At 37.5% G+C, this 18,113-nt stretch overlaps 1 protein-coding gene across 2 annotated transcripts in view; it reads right to left on the bottom strand.

The window, feature by feature from the left end:
- DTNBP1 (dystrobrevin binding protein 1) overlaps positions 1-18,113 on the bottom strand; it is a 65,473-nt gene that overhangs the window by 21,109 nt on the left and 26,251 nt on the right. For both annotated transcript variants that reach the window (XM_033077279.1, XM_033077287.1), the window contains exon 7: positions 15,238-15,260. In XM_033077279.1, the coding sequence (XP_032933170.1) occupies positions 15,238-15,260 (23 nt within the window). The remainder of the gene's footprint in view (positions 1-15,237; positions 15,261-18,113) is intronic.

An 18,113-nucleotide genomic window follows, 5' to 3' on the forward strand; every position in this document is an offset into this window, starting at 1 on the left:
CTAAATTAATACTCAAACCGTTTACACAATTAACAATTAGCTGGAGGCATACTAATTACTACCAAACAACCTCCCCAGTTCCTCCCAGTCCAATACATCCTGGCCTTTCAGGAATTTTTCTTTTTGTTGATGCTAACTCCTTCTACATGTTGACATATAGAAGTCCCCATGTCCCCTGTTCTGTCAAGCAAGCCAAACTCTCCTAGCATCTTGTGAAATAAGCTCTCTTCTTATAACTCAGTTGTTTCTCTAACACCCCATTTGCAGCTGTCCACTGGAAATCTCATGATTGATTCATTCCTGGATGTTATTTACCTTTTGTTCACAGCTGAATTAATCCTAATAGTTCATTTCTTAAAAGAGACTTCATAACTGAGATTGTTTTCCTCTTAAATCAATCTCACTCAATAACCTGTCACTTGTTGAACTTTTTGGTTTGCTATTTATTGTTTTTGCCTGTGCTAGATAAAAATCTTTTCTGTTTTCTCTCCTGTTCTAGAGTTAGTCCGCAACTCCTTCACATACCAAATTAGTTTTCACTCCATGGATTTTACTAGACTGAATAATCACTAACATGCAGGAGAAAACTTCATTGGTACAAAAGCACCCTGAACTCTACACAGGGACAGAGCATGAGAAAGAAAGACAGAAGTACCTCTGCCAGACTTCCTCCCACCCTGCAACTAGTGGACATTTTCATACCTAATATGGTTTCCCAAACGTGCTGAAAAACAAGGATTTGGCTTTCTATTCTGTTAGCTTTCCCACAGCTTTGCATCAGAAACACACCCAATTGTAATAAGAATCAGATACTAAGTGACTGGCAGCACAACTCTCTAAATATGTACCAAGAAGCAAAATGAGAAAAAATAACTATGTCATCCAAACCCATAATGTGGACAGATTTCTTCCAGTCACACAGTTTTGTGGAGACAGAAGCTGAAGCTGCAGGCCCCTCCTGAGGACCCTCCTCTCCATCAAAAGACAGAAACTACCCTGCACATGGACAACGGTGCTCTTCAAAATAAAGGTAAATCTTTAAAATAAAGGCTTAGGACATTGTGTCAGCAAAACTGCAATTCCCACATCACTGGTGAGCAGCAAACCCTGAGCCTATCAAGTACCACCACTTTCATTTCCTACCCTTGTGAATGCACAAGGTAACTGAAAATAAATTGTGTGGTGTTCAGTGTGTCTTCTCCACAAGGTGTCGGTTTCCAGTTTAATGTTCAATAACCAGAGAGAATAAATCTATGAGGATTTAAGATTATGATCAAGGGAAAATCCTCCTGAGCCAATGGAAACACTGGTGTTGCAAGGTCTGGAGTGATTACATAATCATCTAATTAAGACAGAAACTTATTCCTGTAAATGGCACCATTCCCATTTGATTTAAAATGAGACACAGCCAACTACATTTTGATCAAGTCTCATTTATGCAACATCAAAATAGCACTAGCTGTCTTGTACATAAAAGGAAAAAAAGGCTGAGTGACATCTCCACAAGATTTATTTCACCCTAATCCACAGAGTAACCCAAGTGATTAAAAATGAAACAATGTGTAAGTCAGAATTGCCTCTTAACTTCTTTTAGCCTTAACTCACACACTCTATTAGAAATATGCAATCTAGAAATATTATGCACATATAAAAATGCGTTGCTGATTTTTAAAAATTGCTCCTATTTTAAGTATCTATTTTTATTACACAATATTTCACCTGCAAAAGCAGATACATCCCAAAAAAAGGACACTGCACAAGCTACAATACCAAAGACTTCTGTTTGTACAGTTTCAGCTCCACTGCCTTGATACAATTTCACATGACATACCTAACACTCAAATAAAACAGACAGAATACTTTACCAAAATATCCACATTTTTGTTCCATTTACTGAAGGGAGTAGAGAAGCATTCAGAATTCCTACATGCTCTCATGCACACCTCATCCATCCACACACATCATTAGAACGTGAGCAGAACAAGTAGTTTAATAATACACTGCTAGGAAAGGTGGGGTTCAGATTTATGTAAGAACGTGCTACAAAGAAGGAATAAATTATTTCTACTGCAGCTTTTAAAACAATTTTACTATTTTTGAACACTGTAAGAACCAGAATAGTATCATATTTAGAGTAACACTACAGAAAGAAACGGCATCAAGTGGAGAAACACAAAAAGCGTATAATCTATTGCTGTATATTTATTTAGTTACAAAATCAAACTAATGAAATGTCTGCACTTACAGTTACATTTCTAACCTAAAATAGAAACAGCATGCCAAAAGAAAGAATACTGTCATTATAAAACTGTTTAAAAATTAATTTGCACCACAATAAAGTCACAGGCAGAGAGAGCCTACAGGATTTGGTCTTTCAGCACCCCAAAAAGTACTACAGTTGGCCTTGTTAGAGATTTTAAAAGTAGATGGATCAGTATTTTTTAACCTGTCATTAACCATACCCTACATGGGTGGTGAACTAAGAGATTATCAAAAAATATGTTCGGCATTATTTTTTGTTCTATCACAAAGCTAGAAATGAAAATGTGATTAAAAAAATTAGAACAATTCTGGTTACCATAGAGGTGTTAATCTCCCCAATATTAATGTTCATACTAAGGCTTCTACTTTCTGCTACCTCTTCCCAGAAGCACTTGGAGTAATATTGCTAAGACTTATATTTCAAACTATTCTCCGATTTCATATTCTAATCCTTATATAATTTCAAGGTTGGTCCCCACCCCACACACAAAACATCTGTTCTACTGTCCAAGATATGATGGTAAATAAGGAAAAAAAGAAACACTTGCAGCTGTGTCCCTCTATGCCCATACTGCAATTTCAGGAAACAAGAACAAGTAAAGAGGGACTTCTGCTAATATGCACAAAGTAGTTAAGAATACAAAATGGATTATACCAGTAGTGTATACACATTGTCTCCAACCCTACACAGTTTTGAGAGCACAGTGGTCACACCACATTTAGCAGAACAGAGGGTAAATCTTTAAGTAAACAAACAACTGATCTGACTTGACTTATGGAAAACAAGTATTTTTGCAAATTAAGTATTTCTAGTCAACACAAACGTAAAGAGTTCTCCCATATCAGATGAATTGCTTAAAACAAAATACTCAACTTGACATAATTATTTAAAACAAATATCAACTTTAGTGCTCAAAATTACAACTCATTGGTAGAGCCTTGATAAAGTCATGCTCCAACAGGTTATTAAAATAGAAAATAGTTCCATTTACTCTTATCTTTTGGTGCTGGACATCCACTGAAAAAAAAAAATCCACGTGAATGGCAACAGAAAAAAAACTCTTCCTAGTGGTTATGTAAAAGAATATAAAAAGAAACAGAGTAGAAATCTACATTTTATTTCCATTTCAATTAGTGCACAGTTCCAAACACCATTACTTAAAAATTAACAGCTTAAAAATGTTATTAGTGCATGACTAAAAACATTGTTTCATATGATAAAGGGGGTTTATATGGATGTAAATAGCACTAGCTGCTTCATTAAAAATATACCTTTAAAATTTACTTACTGTTTTATTTATCTGAAGGAAATTAGCATGACTATCTATGCTAACATTCACTGTTCTATTTTTTTATTCTTGGTTTTATCTTCAGGTAATAATTCTCTGTCTCATTCTCTGGTGTCACCCCACCCTTAGACACGCCTGCTTGAATTTCAGCTAACAAGATATCTGTGTATTTGAATTCTTTAACTAATTCTGATTAATACTACCTTGACAATAATGCAAAGCAACAGACAAAAGCAAAACAATGAACAAAAGCCCTGAAAAAACAGACATTAAATCACCATTTCTTTCAAATTTGCAAAATCAAGTTGATAATTAACCTGTCATTTAAAGCACACCCTTTGCAAATCAGGCAATGTTGGTAACTGAGGAAACTAATTAAGCTAACTTTAATTTTATTTTGCATTTTACATTAGCTTGGCAAGTTAAGGTGACAAATAACAAAGATGATAATAAAGTTCCACCTACGTGAATTCTTCTGGGTATTCTCAGTGCCTCCCGGAGATGACATGGCAGTAAGAAATAAGCAAGTAAAAAGAAACCCAGCACTGGTCAAGTGAAAGCTCCAGTTACCAAGCAGCCCCAGTGATGTGCATCTTCACTGATGCAGAACAAAGACCTTTGCCAGAAGGCTGCTTTTTCAAAGCAGTGGTACGGCGACGGGCAGTTTCCGATGGGCCACTCACACGCAGATGCAGCTGCACACACATGGATACTTCAACTCAGCGCCTCCCCAGAACCTGAGCACAAGCTCCCAGCAGCTGGGCTCCACCAGAAATGCAGGCATGTATTTGGGAAGATACCACACGCTGCTGAGCCAAGGGGTGCTGCAGAGACTGAAATCTTCCCAGCGGGATATAATCTGATGACACGCAGCTACAGCATGTGTTTATTTGGCAGAGAGCTGGAAGTGTCTGAAAATCATTCAGGAGCAAGGAGAAAGGTACAGAATGGTTCTGAATTCTTTTTTTTATTAGGCACTGCTCACAAGGCTCACCCCTTAAACTGCCTTTTTTTAACATGGCTTAGCTCAGATACCCCACAAACCAGATTACATGCTATTCTTACTTCACATAAAATATTAAAAGCCCTGGGTGTGATTTTTAAATAAATTAGAATAGTATTCTCTACTGAAAACTGAATTTTCTATATTACATTTCCAGGCTACATTTTCTTCAAAAACTGAAAAAGGTTATGCAGTTGAGAAAAAAAAAAAAAAACAGCAACAGCATATGACTGAGAATCTTTGGCTCTGGTGATGCTGCAGTTACACAACAGTGCATTTATGTTCAAAAACTGTAAGGCATTCCTCAGAATTGGGAACACCGGCACACGTTGCCTCTTCAGTTTAGGAAGGTGCACAGTGCTGCCAGAAACCAGGATAGCCATACCAATTCCTTTCTTTTACTAAAAAAGATCACATTTTGCAAACCTTCAAAATTGTAGAGTAAGAACAAAAGGCAATTATATAACAAATATTTCACCAATCGACATCATTAAAAATAAAAATACCCAAAATGTTTGGCCTACAAAACTCGGGTTTATTTAACTGGTGAAAGTAACACCAAAAATACCTATGTAAAAGATTAGAATAATAATAATCATCGTGAGATAATCCTGCCTTCAGTCTGGACTTCAGTAATTAAAGGATGAATTCAAGTTAGGGCTGTAGACAGAACCAGTTTCTATCTTCTTACACATCAGTCATTCAAGCATTACAGACAATTAAAATATTACACCTTTAAATATCTTCTTTTCTACATAAACTGAGTATGACAGCACTTATGTTCCCATGAAATTGTTTCCTATTATCCTACACAGTTTGCTATTCACCCTGGCAATGGCTGAAGAAAATCCCTATTGTTACCCTGGTCCCCTCCACTCCTCAGCAAACTAGGATTCTGCTAGGCTGATTCCAGCATAAACTTCCACCACAGTCAACAGGAGCTGCACCTGCACACCCATGAGGCATCTTATTTTAAGCTGCAGTGATGCCAAATTTGTTGTGATACATCTGACCTCTGAAAGGGCTTTTGACTTAGTGCAGTACTAGACTACAAACAGGGTAGGAATCAAGGAACAAAAGAGAGAACTACATAAATGCTTCACTATTAAAATTTGTGGGGAGGATAAACCAGCCCCATCAAAATGCAATGCAAAGACAAGATGAGAGGGCATATAGGTGTCTCATGAAATAAAACCCACAGGATTCTCTAAAATCTATATAGATGAAGCAGAATTTAATAGAAAGGAGGGTTGCTGCTCTTTACTCTTACTCAGTCATTTAATTAGCATTAAAAAAAAAAAATCCTGATAAACACAAGGTTTCAGAAGTATCAGTAATGTTAGCAGTCTATAGGTTATGCTAACTCATTGTCTGAATAGTGCTTCCAGGTGACAGCCATCACCCAAAACCTAGTTGAGCAAACTGCACTATTGAATCTGAAACATAAAAAGTTACATTGCAGCCAAACACACAACAAAAAAATAAATAAATAAGAAGGTACAGTAAATTCACAAATACAAGCCGCACTGAGTATAAGCTGCATCTCTGGGTGTTGGCAAATATTTCGTTTTTTGTCCATAAATAAGCCGCACCCGAGTATAAGCCGCTCTGTCATTTGCAGGGAGGACCCGTGTGCAACAAAGTTGCCAAATAGTAACAGAACGGCAGCAGGGCGGGGTTTATTGGCTCGGCTCGGCCTGGCCTCTGCAGGCTCGGCCCACTCAGGGCTGCCGACGGGGTCAGGTGGCCCAGCCCGGCGCTGCCGCTCGGCGGGGCCGCTCGGGGCCAGCCGCCACTGCCACTGGGCTCGGTCACCACAGCCTGGCACTGCCCTGTGGTGGCAGGCAGGGATGGAGCCCCCCTTGCTCCCGCGGCGGCGGGCGGGGACGGAGCACCCCGCTGCCTCCCCAAGCCGCGGTAGTGGTAGCACGGGGCCTCCCCGTCTCTCCCCCGGGCTGCGGCAGAGGAGGGAAGGAGAGAGCTCTCTCTCCTCTCTCCCCGCGCTTCCTGCAGGGATCCAGGCTCCACCCACGGCGCAACAGAGTAACAATTTGTAACAATCGCGAAATGCCAGCTTTGCAGCTGCTCGGCTCAGCACTCTGGCTGGCACTTCTGAGGTTGTAAATGTCAGAAAATTATTCACATATTAGCCGCTCCTGAGTATTAGCCGCATTTCCGGTTTGGGAGAAAAATCTTAGTCAAAATGGTGCGGCTTGTATTCGTGAAATTACTGTATTTGAAGCATTAGACCAGAAGTGGTTTGGAGTAGAAGTGGTAAAACCAAAACTCATCTTTGATCAGCCAAATTACAACAGCACACACTATTTATTCGAAGGAAATCTGACTATCTGGTTTGCCCACAAATAATCAGGTTTCTATAGAAGCCTTTTGAGACTCCCTTTAGAAACCCTGCTCCCTATTTACAGCTTTGAAAATTCAGGCCTTTTTCCAATATATAAACACCTTAGTAATAATGGATGCCATTTAATCACTAAGATCCACCCAAGGCTGTATTGACACTACCAAAAAAAGCCCTGTTTTCACCTCACCAGTTGAAAACTAATAAAAAATGAGCCAAAGGAAAATAATCCCTCATCATATCAAATTATCAAGAACTACGGTTTTTCAGCCTGGAGAAGAAATTACTTTGGAGAGACCTCACTTAAGGGCCTTAAGGGGGCTTATAAAAAAGAGGGAGAAGGATTTTTATTAATTGGGGGTTAGTGACAGTACAAGGGGCAATGGATTTTAAATGAAAGAGTACAGGTTTAGATTACATGTTAGGAAGAAATTCTTTACTCAGTGGGTAGTAAGGTACTGGAACAGGTTGGCTAGAGAGGTTGTGGTTGCCTCATCCCTGGAAGTGTTCAAGGTTGGATGGGACTCTGAGCAACCTGGCCGAGCGACTGGCACCCCTGTCATGGCAGGGGAGTTTTAGGTCCCTTTCAGCCCAAACCATTATACATTGAGTTAGTTGACAATGCAGCCCTGCTCTGGGCAAACCACCATGGAAATGGGCTTTCTGATGTAGTAAAAGGTAGAATTGTAGATAATTTTGTTTCTACAGTTGAAATATACCAAACCTCCCCTTTTTTTCCTCTTCCACTGAAATGTAAATTTTGTTTCTTGCACAGAAAATATTGTCTGTCCTGAAGACTTGATGCTTATTAACATATTAGATAGATTTATTTCCAGTCATCAGCAAAATAAATGCTTACACAAGATATTATCCATTGTAGCTTGCTTCACTCCCAGTCTTAATCCAAATGTTTTGTTGCCTTGGCAAAGGCAACTAATACATTTTCAATTACACTTCATGCTCAATTTGTGTTGCCAATTGAGAACAAAGTCACGTTCAGAGGGTCAGTGAGAGGCAAGCAATTGCTTTTGTGTATGATCCCAGAAAATGGAAAACTTCCACTGTTCCTGGGTATCTATTCATAGATAGGACAAGTTCTCAAAGCATGCCATTAAGCTTGATAACTCAGGCAAACAGAATCAGACGTGTGCAACTCAGCACCATCCACCTGTGGGCTACAGAAATGTACATCTGAAAGCTGATACATACATTTCAGTGCTGGTAATATCTGCCCACATGTATGAGGATTCAATTACAGTAATTTCACGATTATAAGCCGCACTGAATATAAGCCGCACTTCTGGGTTTCAGCAACTTTTCATTCTTTGTCCATACATAAGCCGCACCTGATTATAAGCCGCATGTTACAATACAGAGTGTGATAAAAGGTATCTATTCTTTCACCATCTGTTGAGGGTGGGGACAGTGATCCTTATCTCAATGGCAGATAATCTGCTAATGAGCCATCCATTGAAACTAGGCAGGGCATTGTTCTTTATCTTTTCACACCCCATCCTTCCTCCAGGGAGTCATTGTCTGCTAATGGCCCATTGAGTCCCACTGTGTGACTGATAAAATTACTGCATCCAATTGAAAGTTGCTCCAGCCAGGGGGAAGAGCCCAACATTTCTTACCAAGATAAAAACAGAGGGTTTGGGACACTAAGGGAGCCCCTTTCTCTACTGGACTCCAGAGAAAAACCGGATTTTTCCACATCACCACTGGACCTCCAGAGGGAAACTGCACCTTCTGCAGGAGCACTGCTCCAACTGAGCCACATCTGTCACTGCAGGAGGATGCAGCCACCATTTAATGGGACTGCTACCAACACCCTGCCTGACGGGGTGTCAGGTTGTACTCTGACTTTGTCAGGGTTTGGAGTTTGTTTCTTTGTAGTACTGTATTTCTATTTTGATTTCCCTAGAAAAGAACTGTTATTCCTAATTCCCATATTTTTGCCTGAAAGCCCCTTGATTTCCAAATTATAATAATTTGGAGAGAGGGGGTTTACATTCTCCATTTCAAAGAGAAGTTCCTGCCTTTCTCAGCAGACACCTGTCCTCCAAACTAAAACAGCAACTTTTTGTTCTTTGTCCATATATAAGCCGCACCTGATTATAAGCCGCACTTTGGATTCGGACCAAAATTTTAGTCAAAATGGTGCGGCTTATAATCGTGAAATTACTGTATTTACAGGGGAGGACTGAAACTAGTAAAAGATCAAGAGTGAACCTTCCTTAAATTCCTGTTTAAAAGGATTTTAAAACAAAATCACTGTTTTTTAAAAGGCTTGATTCTTAAGGACATACCATTTCAAGGAAGGTAAAGAAGGAGTAACAATAGAAGATACAAACCTAGAACAGACCTAGGAATTGTAAACATGTCTCCCAAGAGTCAAATAGATATAAGAGTCTGCAAACTTGAAAACATAAAAAGCAAAATCAAAAGCAAGGTAGCTATACGGACACTTCAGAATCTTGTTTCCCCCTCCATCTGTCTCATCCTATTACACTAAAACAGAAGATTTCAGTAGTTAAACTTATTTGCCTTTCACTCAAGGTTTGACAAATGCTCAAGTCTCAAATCTTTCTGCTTCCTAGAAAATGGTCATCATATGTAAGAGTCTTGGTCAATTCTTGCCACAAACAACACAGAGCATCCAAAGTTGCAAGGCTCTCCTTCCATAGCCCTGATGGGAAAGACACTAATAAAACACAGTATTAACTAGAAATCTATCAGGATATTTTCAGCTCATAGCAAAATATCTGATAGAAATTTGATATCTGAACATAAATCTGAAATTTTAATTTCATTTTAGCTTCATTAAAAAAGAATTAAGCAATTCTTTCCCAATCGTTTTCTGGTATGACAAGCAAGAGTTGTATGTCCTACAAGGTTTAAAGATTAAAGTTTTGAACCCCAGAAATGTTAAAGTAATCAAACTCCACGTGGCTGGAATTAATTTCTACCACAATGTCATCCTAATCCTGCTCAGAGGAAACATACAGGATTATGCGCTCAAAATGACAGCTCAACTTTAAGAGTAGCTACGTCACTGACTGTATGAACTTTGTCAACCACAAGCTGTAAAGACCTCCACTGCATATTACTCACACATCTGGAAGGCAATATGAAGAGTAGGAAAAAGGAGTTTTATTTTGACATCAGAATTCAGCACAATAAAGAGGACCTCTAGGTTAAAAAAAAAATCTGTTTGACATACTATTTGTTAAAGTGAGTAGATTTCAAAAAATGGAGAACAAAGACATGGAGTCAACAGACTACTCCAAATATTTTGTGCTCTAAGGAGAGGGAACAGCAAAAGTCAGGAAATTAAAGTTTGGATATAAACATATTTAAGCTCCTGATAAAAGGACTGGAAAATGGCAATTTTAACAGCAGCATCTTAGATGCATGAATAGGGATGACAAAAAAATCTGCATATCAAATGTGACACAATGACTTCACCTTGAAGGCAAAAGCAAGAAAAAACCTCTCTACTTCACAAGTCAGTTTCTCAAGGAATGTTTTGGTAAAGCTCTTAAAACATATCAAGCCTTGTTTGGGAGAGACCTCTGATTCAAAAGACTGAAAACATATTTTGTTGTATTGTAAACAGAAGTGCTGAAAATGGTCATATGACCTGTTTCTCTGAGCTTGAATGAAACTAATCCTGTTAAAGCTTAGAAATATGCATGACTCAGTAGCCGAAGCCTCGTGCATATTTGCCCTTGCAAAGTTGCTGCCACCTTTCATTGTCCCAAAAGTGCTGTGTTGCTGATCTCTAAACAGCCTCTAGTGCTTTAGTTTTCTTTCCAGAAATGAACTCAAAACATTGCATCCTGAACTTTTAATAAAAAGGGACTTTCACAAACAATTTTGAAGTCTGTCATGTATATAGTTCCTATTTGGCTAAATTAGAAGTAAACTCCACAGCATATGTTATTACCATTGTGCAATTCTACTACTTTTAAAACAATTTTTCCCCTCCTACTCTTTCACTGCTGACTACCTACCCCATTATCTACTCCACTGTTCCATCTTCTGATGAGATTAACAGTATTCTGTAACTATTTACTACACAATCGTGGCTTCTCTGGAACTAAAGGGAATGTTAACCAAAAAACAAACAAAAGAAAAATTAAAAAAAGGTGCCATTTGCCTAGAAAGATGATGGAATGATTTGAAATCTCAGCGTAGTCCTAAACGCACTAGGTTTCAAGTATCATGAGCAAATAACCACCTTTGTGCTATCTAATTTCCAGTTTCTCAGCTGTAAAATGAAAATGATACCTTTCTAAATGATGCAAGAGCACAACCCATCAAATACTTAAAACCACACACAAATGCAAACCAAAATAAACTCTACTATTACAAGAAATTGCCAATATTCAGAACAGAACAATTTTTTTTAGCATCTTTATGAGTCTCAGCCAAGACAGGACAGCACAGAGCATTAAGCCAGTTCCCTACAAGCAGTTCTCCCAACACTGAAATAGGTGCACGCTAGGAAGAAACTTGCAGGCTATTCCATATGGCATATTAATGTTCCCATTCATAAATCCACCATCTTTTAAAGTAAAGACCTCTGAAAGATAAAGTACTAAAAAAAGATAAGGAACTGGACAACCTTTGAGATGTTCTGTCCTCACACTTCAGGTACACAAATGTCAGTGTTGCAGCAGCATCAACAAAGACATCACACACTCCCTGCCTACTTCAGAGAGAGATGTTTGACACAAAAAAAGCAGGAAAGCTTCTAACCTTCACTTTCTCAGCATCACAGATTATTAAATAATAATCAATTTAAATTACTCTGTAATAGAAAACCCTTGTGGTTGAAAGAAGAGAGACTGGAAAGGTTTGTCCTGCCCCTGCGCACTATGGGTACGGTAAAAACAAAGGAGAATGTCTGGCCCTGTAGAAATAAGTCTTAAAGCAAAATGAAGAATAGTAAAACCTATTCCTCACAATGAAATAGACTACAATCTGCAATACCAACATGAAAATGGCAGAAACAAATTCTAAAATGTTGACAAATACAAAAATAATTCATAATTTCTTAAAGTAGTATAACATTCTTATTTCATGCTCCTTAAAGGCATTAACATAAACAAGCATGAGAGTCAGTGGATTTTCAACAGTTTTCAATGCTGCAAAGTGGCATATTCCTTGTTAGGGCCCCTTCTGGATGACAACTGGTATCTTCAAAGAATATACTTAAAAGATCAATGAATTACTACTTTGTACCTTAGCACACACAGTGGGAAGTTATAAATGAAACCAGAAACAATTCCATTTCTTGGTTGTGCAGACTTCACGTCCATATTAAAATAAATAAATACTAAGTATATACAAGGGCACTTAAAATGTTTTTAAGGTTACAGACATTTGAAGCAGACTACACCCATGTACCTATTTGTATTTACACATCCACGAACTCCAGGGAAGTAAAGTTTTAAAACAGATCTGAGAGGTCTGTGAAGCTACCCACAAGCCCTCTGAGTCACACCTGCACTCTCAGGGTCAACATAAAATTTGCATTTTTTTCTGTATACATTTTGCAATTGATGTGATGCATCACAGAATTCAAGTTTCTAGTGCTGGGCTATTTTACATTTCAGACTAGACCACTCAGTTTCTTAATTCCAATAAAACTTACTTCTATCCTGAGCAAGGCACAAGAACTCATCACTGGCAAACATGAGAGTTGCATCTGGACACTGAAAAAAGTGCATACAACTCTTTTAACCCTTCTAGCAAACACATTGAAGGAAGTTTTTGTGGTACTTTAATTCCTGCATATTCAGATAGCATGATCTTGTGTCTTTATGAAAGATATTTTTATGCAAGACATTTACCATCCTTATATCCTGGAAGCTATTACTTTTTAGCATATGGTATTCAAATTCACAAATAACAAGTTACTATTATAAAAAATGGCATTTCGTGCCTTTCCATTGGAACAGATTTTAATGTACAATGGTTTCAAGTGCAAATGCATTAAAAGATGCAAGTGTATAGGAAGGTATTTTAAACAGTTCTTTCCTAGAGCCAGCACTGGATATTTCATAAACAGAATGCTGAGGAAGACATTTCACTCTGGAAAGTTATGCAAGGATAAATTAGTTGAGTATGTGGTCTATACTTGCAATATTAAAATGTGAAGAACCATCTACTCAACTGCTTAACATGTTTCAGTTGGAAACAACTTTTCCTGGCTTCTTTTGCTTTTTAGATTGTAGTGTTAGGCTGTTAACTTAGGACACACTGCTTGCCCTTGCTTTTTCTTCCTCTGTGACAGGATTCCTATGGACATCCTCTGAGTTACTGCAGTGTGCTTCATTAACCGGAACTAAAGCCAACCAAGTGACAGATCATTTTTGCCAAAATCTAGTGAACCCTGGAAGCAGCTCAAAACAGAAAACTCAAGTAGGAGCCCCGAGTTAGATTGGGCAAAGCTGCTCTAAAACTGAAACATCTGCCATTATGCAATGAATCCTTCACAACTAGGCATCTCCTACTCTCCCTATTTCTTGCTGATAAAAGATATCCCAGATGCTAATGTAAGGTCCCAAAGGCCAGAAAAAGACTGACTGAAGCCAATATAATGAATACCTCTACTGCACAATCCGGGTTGACAAAAAAAACTCCAAGAGCTGAGAACTTAGTAAGTCAGAAACCCAAGAATATTTCCTCCAAGCATGTATTTTCAATCAACTGTGCACCTGGATTTTTAGTAGTTTAATCCCAATTTCCTGGGAAATGTCAGGCAAAATAGTGAAAGTTGTTGCCAGAATCAAAACACTGAATCTATTGTTTATTTTAAACCACCTTACTGTCATCTTCTACAAAGGAATTAGGATTGCTTGACAAGACAATTCTTGAAATTTTCTTTTTTTTTTTACTCCCCTTCTCTTCTGTCAGGTACAAGCTTGTACACCAGGTCACTGTACAAAAACCCACACAAATTAGGCTGGCAGATTTTAATATCCATTTTCCCCAATTCATCTCTTAATGCTTATCTAGCCTTCTCTTGGCTACCAAGCCAAGTCTTTCACAACCAGTATTGGAAATCTGTATGCCTCTGTACCCATTACAGAACCAGTTAGTTTGGTATAAATTTCAAGGTCAACACACAACTGGCACAGTCCTCTTCCATCAATATAGTTGTCTTTGTAAAATACTTACTGTCAAATAACATTAAAGTCTCTATTAAAATAACAAGGGGTCTAGAGAGAAATTACTTTGGAAACCACTCCCCGGCTTCCAGAAACTCACTAAAAACACCTGATCAATACAAACAAAAAAACAGTTTTCACTGGTCTCACAAGCACCAGGCTGTAAAAAGTAGCTGCCTCACTCTGGATCAGAAGGAGCCTGGCATTATCTTGCATTTTGCATTGAGTTGCTCTATGTTGAAAGCTGTCAAATCAATCAACAAAAGGGTTGGTTTGGTAAGTTACAGAAAAAGTGGCATTTTACATAATCTGTGTTGCTTATCTGTTACTGTAACTGTTATTTTCCTTTTGTAGCATCACAAAGATGAGATAGCAATGAACTGAAAAGGCAAAGGAATGCAGCTGACAGAAATTTCCATCCCTCCTTTCAATTTCAAGAGACAATTGATTGACATAAGTCAATGCACCTGACTTCATTCTCATAAATACTAGTCATAAACCCACAGTCACATCCTATCCAAAGGAAGAGATAATAACAATTCTCAAGCTGATCAAACATCAACCTCAATAGGTAGAGCAAGCCCCAGTTTAGGATTTACTGAAAATGGGACTCTGTTCAATCTATGTACCAGAGACAAAGCAATAGTACATGACAGAGTTTCCAGACATTACATCATATATTGGACTAATATTTGTATATATCATCGAATATCTCCAGCAAGTTGAGCTACAAAAATTAAATTACTGTGAAAATTCCCTGGAAACAGACAGACAAAAATCTAACGTGTAACAGCCTGAAACACATGCCAAAAATATATCCATGCTAGAAAAGACATCAACTAGTTGAAGACAAAGCCCTTAACTACAAAAAATTAAACACCAAGGGAAAAGCTTGAATCAGATAAGGGAATCTCTCAAACCTAGATCAGACAACAAAATATCTGTGCTCTCCCTACACCTAGGACTCTCCCAAAGAAAACAGTAGCAAGAACAGGTAAAATGAAAAATACACAGCCTGCTGGGTCAACATAAAATTAACATCATCAAATGCAGAAGGGCAAAAGTCCCTTCCTAGTTTCACTCAATGCAAAAATTACCGTAACTCTTACTAACATTCAAGTGGAAAATAAAAATAGAATTTACCTTTGAATGTCTCCAGTTCCTTCCTGTTGGAAAAGAGCACAATTAAAAAATTAATTAGCAATACCACATGTAGAACTACATGATTTATTTTACATGCTTTAAGACTCACTAAAAGACAAAAATCAAAGAATTTTACTGTCACCATATATAACGGTAATATTACTTCGTGTGTTTATCTAAAGCAAACAAAATCAACATGTTTATAAATTAGGCCACCACCTCCTTATAACATGTACAATTATACAAATACTGCACACTCAAATCTAGCTACATAATTTCCAGATATACAGCTCCAAAAATAACCAAGACTTCTTAAGGCTTTAGTTACTAAAGCATCCTCAATTTACAGCACAGTGAATAACAATTTGTGTCCCATTTTAATCAATGTTATTCAAAAACATTTTGGCAACACTGAAGGAGAAAAATTTGGCAACATCACTCACTAAGTTAAAACAGAGAGACAGGCAAAGAGACACACAGTGACATTCCTTAGAGGAGAGGATTTCCAAGTATGGGATATGACAGATAACCCATAGCACTCACATACTGGAAAGCTAAAAAATGAAGTACAAGATAGTAATATCTTTTTTGCCTTCATACCAGACCACTTTACACTTTTAGCAGTTATACAAATGTGAATGCAGAGGCTACAAAACAAGGAGAAATATTTTCTCTGTTTTAAAGAAAATGCAAAATGCTCCAACTGTCATTACTACAACGTAGTGATTCATCATGAATTTAAAGGCTAAAGAAGAATCAGTAATAACTGAGATAAGGCAGAATGCTGGCCTTACAAAACACTAATTTACATCAAACATTTTTTCAGTCTGTGCCTCACAGAATGCCTAGTTAAATTCTGAATTTTGAAGTAAAAGTGACTGTCAGAAAAATAAAGACTGAATTCATAGTTGTCCAGATAAATAATTCTATTCTCTATCCACAGACTAAAAAACACTTCAGTCCCCTACCAGAGACACTGTTTCTCAACGCAGATGCTATACCATAATATCTCCTTCTACCCCTTAACAGATGATTCAATTCAGCATTTATTCTTGCATCAAGAACAGACAAAACTCACTCAAAGGTGAAATAATTTATTCTCCAAGCAGGACAAAGTATTCCAAAAGAAAAAGAATGCATTTACCTCCACATTTTCAGAGAATATCCCACTATTGTCACCAAATGCTAAATACAGGTTTTTGAAAAATGGGTGCTTTACCAGGAAATAAGCTAGAGTATGATTCACAGTAAAGAATTCTATTAGTTGTAACTTCCTGTGACTATCTATTTCCTTTCTGCTTCTCCTCCATCCCTTTCCCAAGCTAATTTCTCCCTTTTATCCCAGAGTAAAAAGCTACTTTACAATACCTGTGATTTGCAGGTTCATACCCAAAAAAGTTTTCCTACCTGTAAACTCAAAATAGAGTTACAAAATTCTTAAAAACTCTCACGAGTTGCCCTCCTTATTTTTTAATAATGGCACAGTAGTTGAGGAAATAACAATCACAGGAAATGCTTATTTTCCATGGACTAAAACAAAACCATACTGGAGGAAACATCTTGTGAAAGTAAGAGGAGAAAAACTACATTACTTGCAACTAAACTCATGAGATTTTATGACACTTACCTACAAAAGGAAAGACGAAACAATTACTGCTATTGTGTTGAAAGAGGTTAGTAAAAAACAGTAATACAGTAACCAAGTGGCAATCACTCATTTTGACTAAATCCCCAGAATTTTCCTTTTCAAAATCCATCAATATTTCTAGGGTTGAGATGCACAACCCCTAAGATGTTGTCCCTATATCCATATACATAATTATCATTCATTAAGAAAGTTGGAAATTAATATGACAAAAACTTTTTTCCTCTCTGAAAAACTAAAAGCATCTGTGATTAACATACAGTAAAAATAGTAAAAATACAGATTTGAAATTTAAGGATCTGTATTTCCTAGTATCCTCATACCAATTCAGACCCAAAGAATGAAGATTTTATATTTTACACAGCATGAATAATCATATTTTGTGGTTACTCACAAGACTTTCAATAAAACATATTACAAATACATACTTAAGTATATGCTCATTGAAACTATGTTCAGCATCAGCAGCATGGAAGATTTTTTTTTATTCATTAAGTCAAATTATCCAAATAAAAACTTGGAAGGTTGAAAATGTTAATCCTTAATCTCTTTTATCAGCAGCTTCAATAAGAACATGACACTAAACTGAGAAGTGGAAAGGAAACTGACTTGTGATGACATTGGAAAAAGAGATGGCTTAAGAGTATATCAGTACATTTTCTAGTTGGGTAATTAAGAACTGGCACACAGATATAGAGAGAAAAATGTATAATGGAGTATTACACTTCTCCCCTTTACAAGAAAACAAATGTTTTTGTATTTACTGATAAACTACCAGAAAGAAGATTTCTCCTATGTCTTCTCTAAGAGTCTAGAGACAAAAGGTCATCTGCAGAATACACTGACCTCACATTAAGAATAGAACTTCATATTCAGAACGCAGTGTAAAGAAACAGCAATTTGTGAGAGCAATTAAAATGAAAAAGATAAAAATGAAAGCTGTTTTGGACAAGTGGCCTTCAAAGCAAGGCTAGAAGACAAGCTAGAAGAAACAACAGGCAATTGAAAGTGCTTCATAGGGAAATGCCCCTGGATTTTAAAGAGTTCTCATCCAAAAGAACATTCACACACTTCATAGACAGATGAGATAACCCTTTCCAATGCTATTAGAAGGAAAACACACCTGCCTTGCCTCTGGCCTCACTACTCATGAAGCTCTTGAAGCCCAGTGTGGGCTGCTCAACTTCTGTCCAGGATAAAAGGAGCTCCCATGCTGAGTCTGACCACTGAC

The sequence above is a fragment of the Catharus ustulatus genome, chromosome 1, assembly GCF_009819885.2.
Source record: "Catharus ustulatus isolate bCatUst1 chromosome 1, bCatUst1.pri.v2, whole genome shotgun sequence".
Lineage (NCBI taxonomy): Eukaryota > Metazoa > Chordata > Aves > Passeriformes > Turdidae > Catharus > Catharus ustulatus.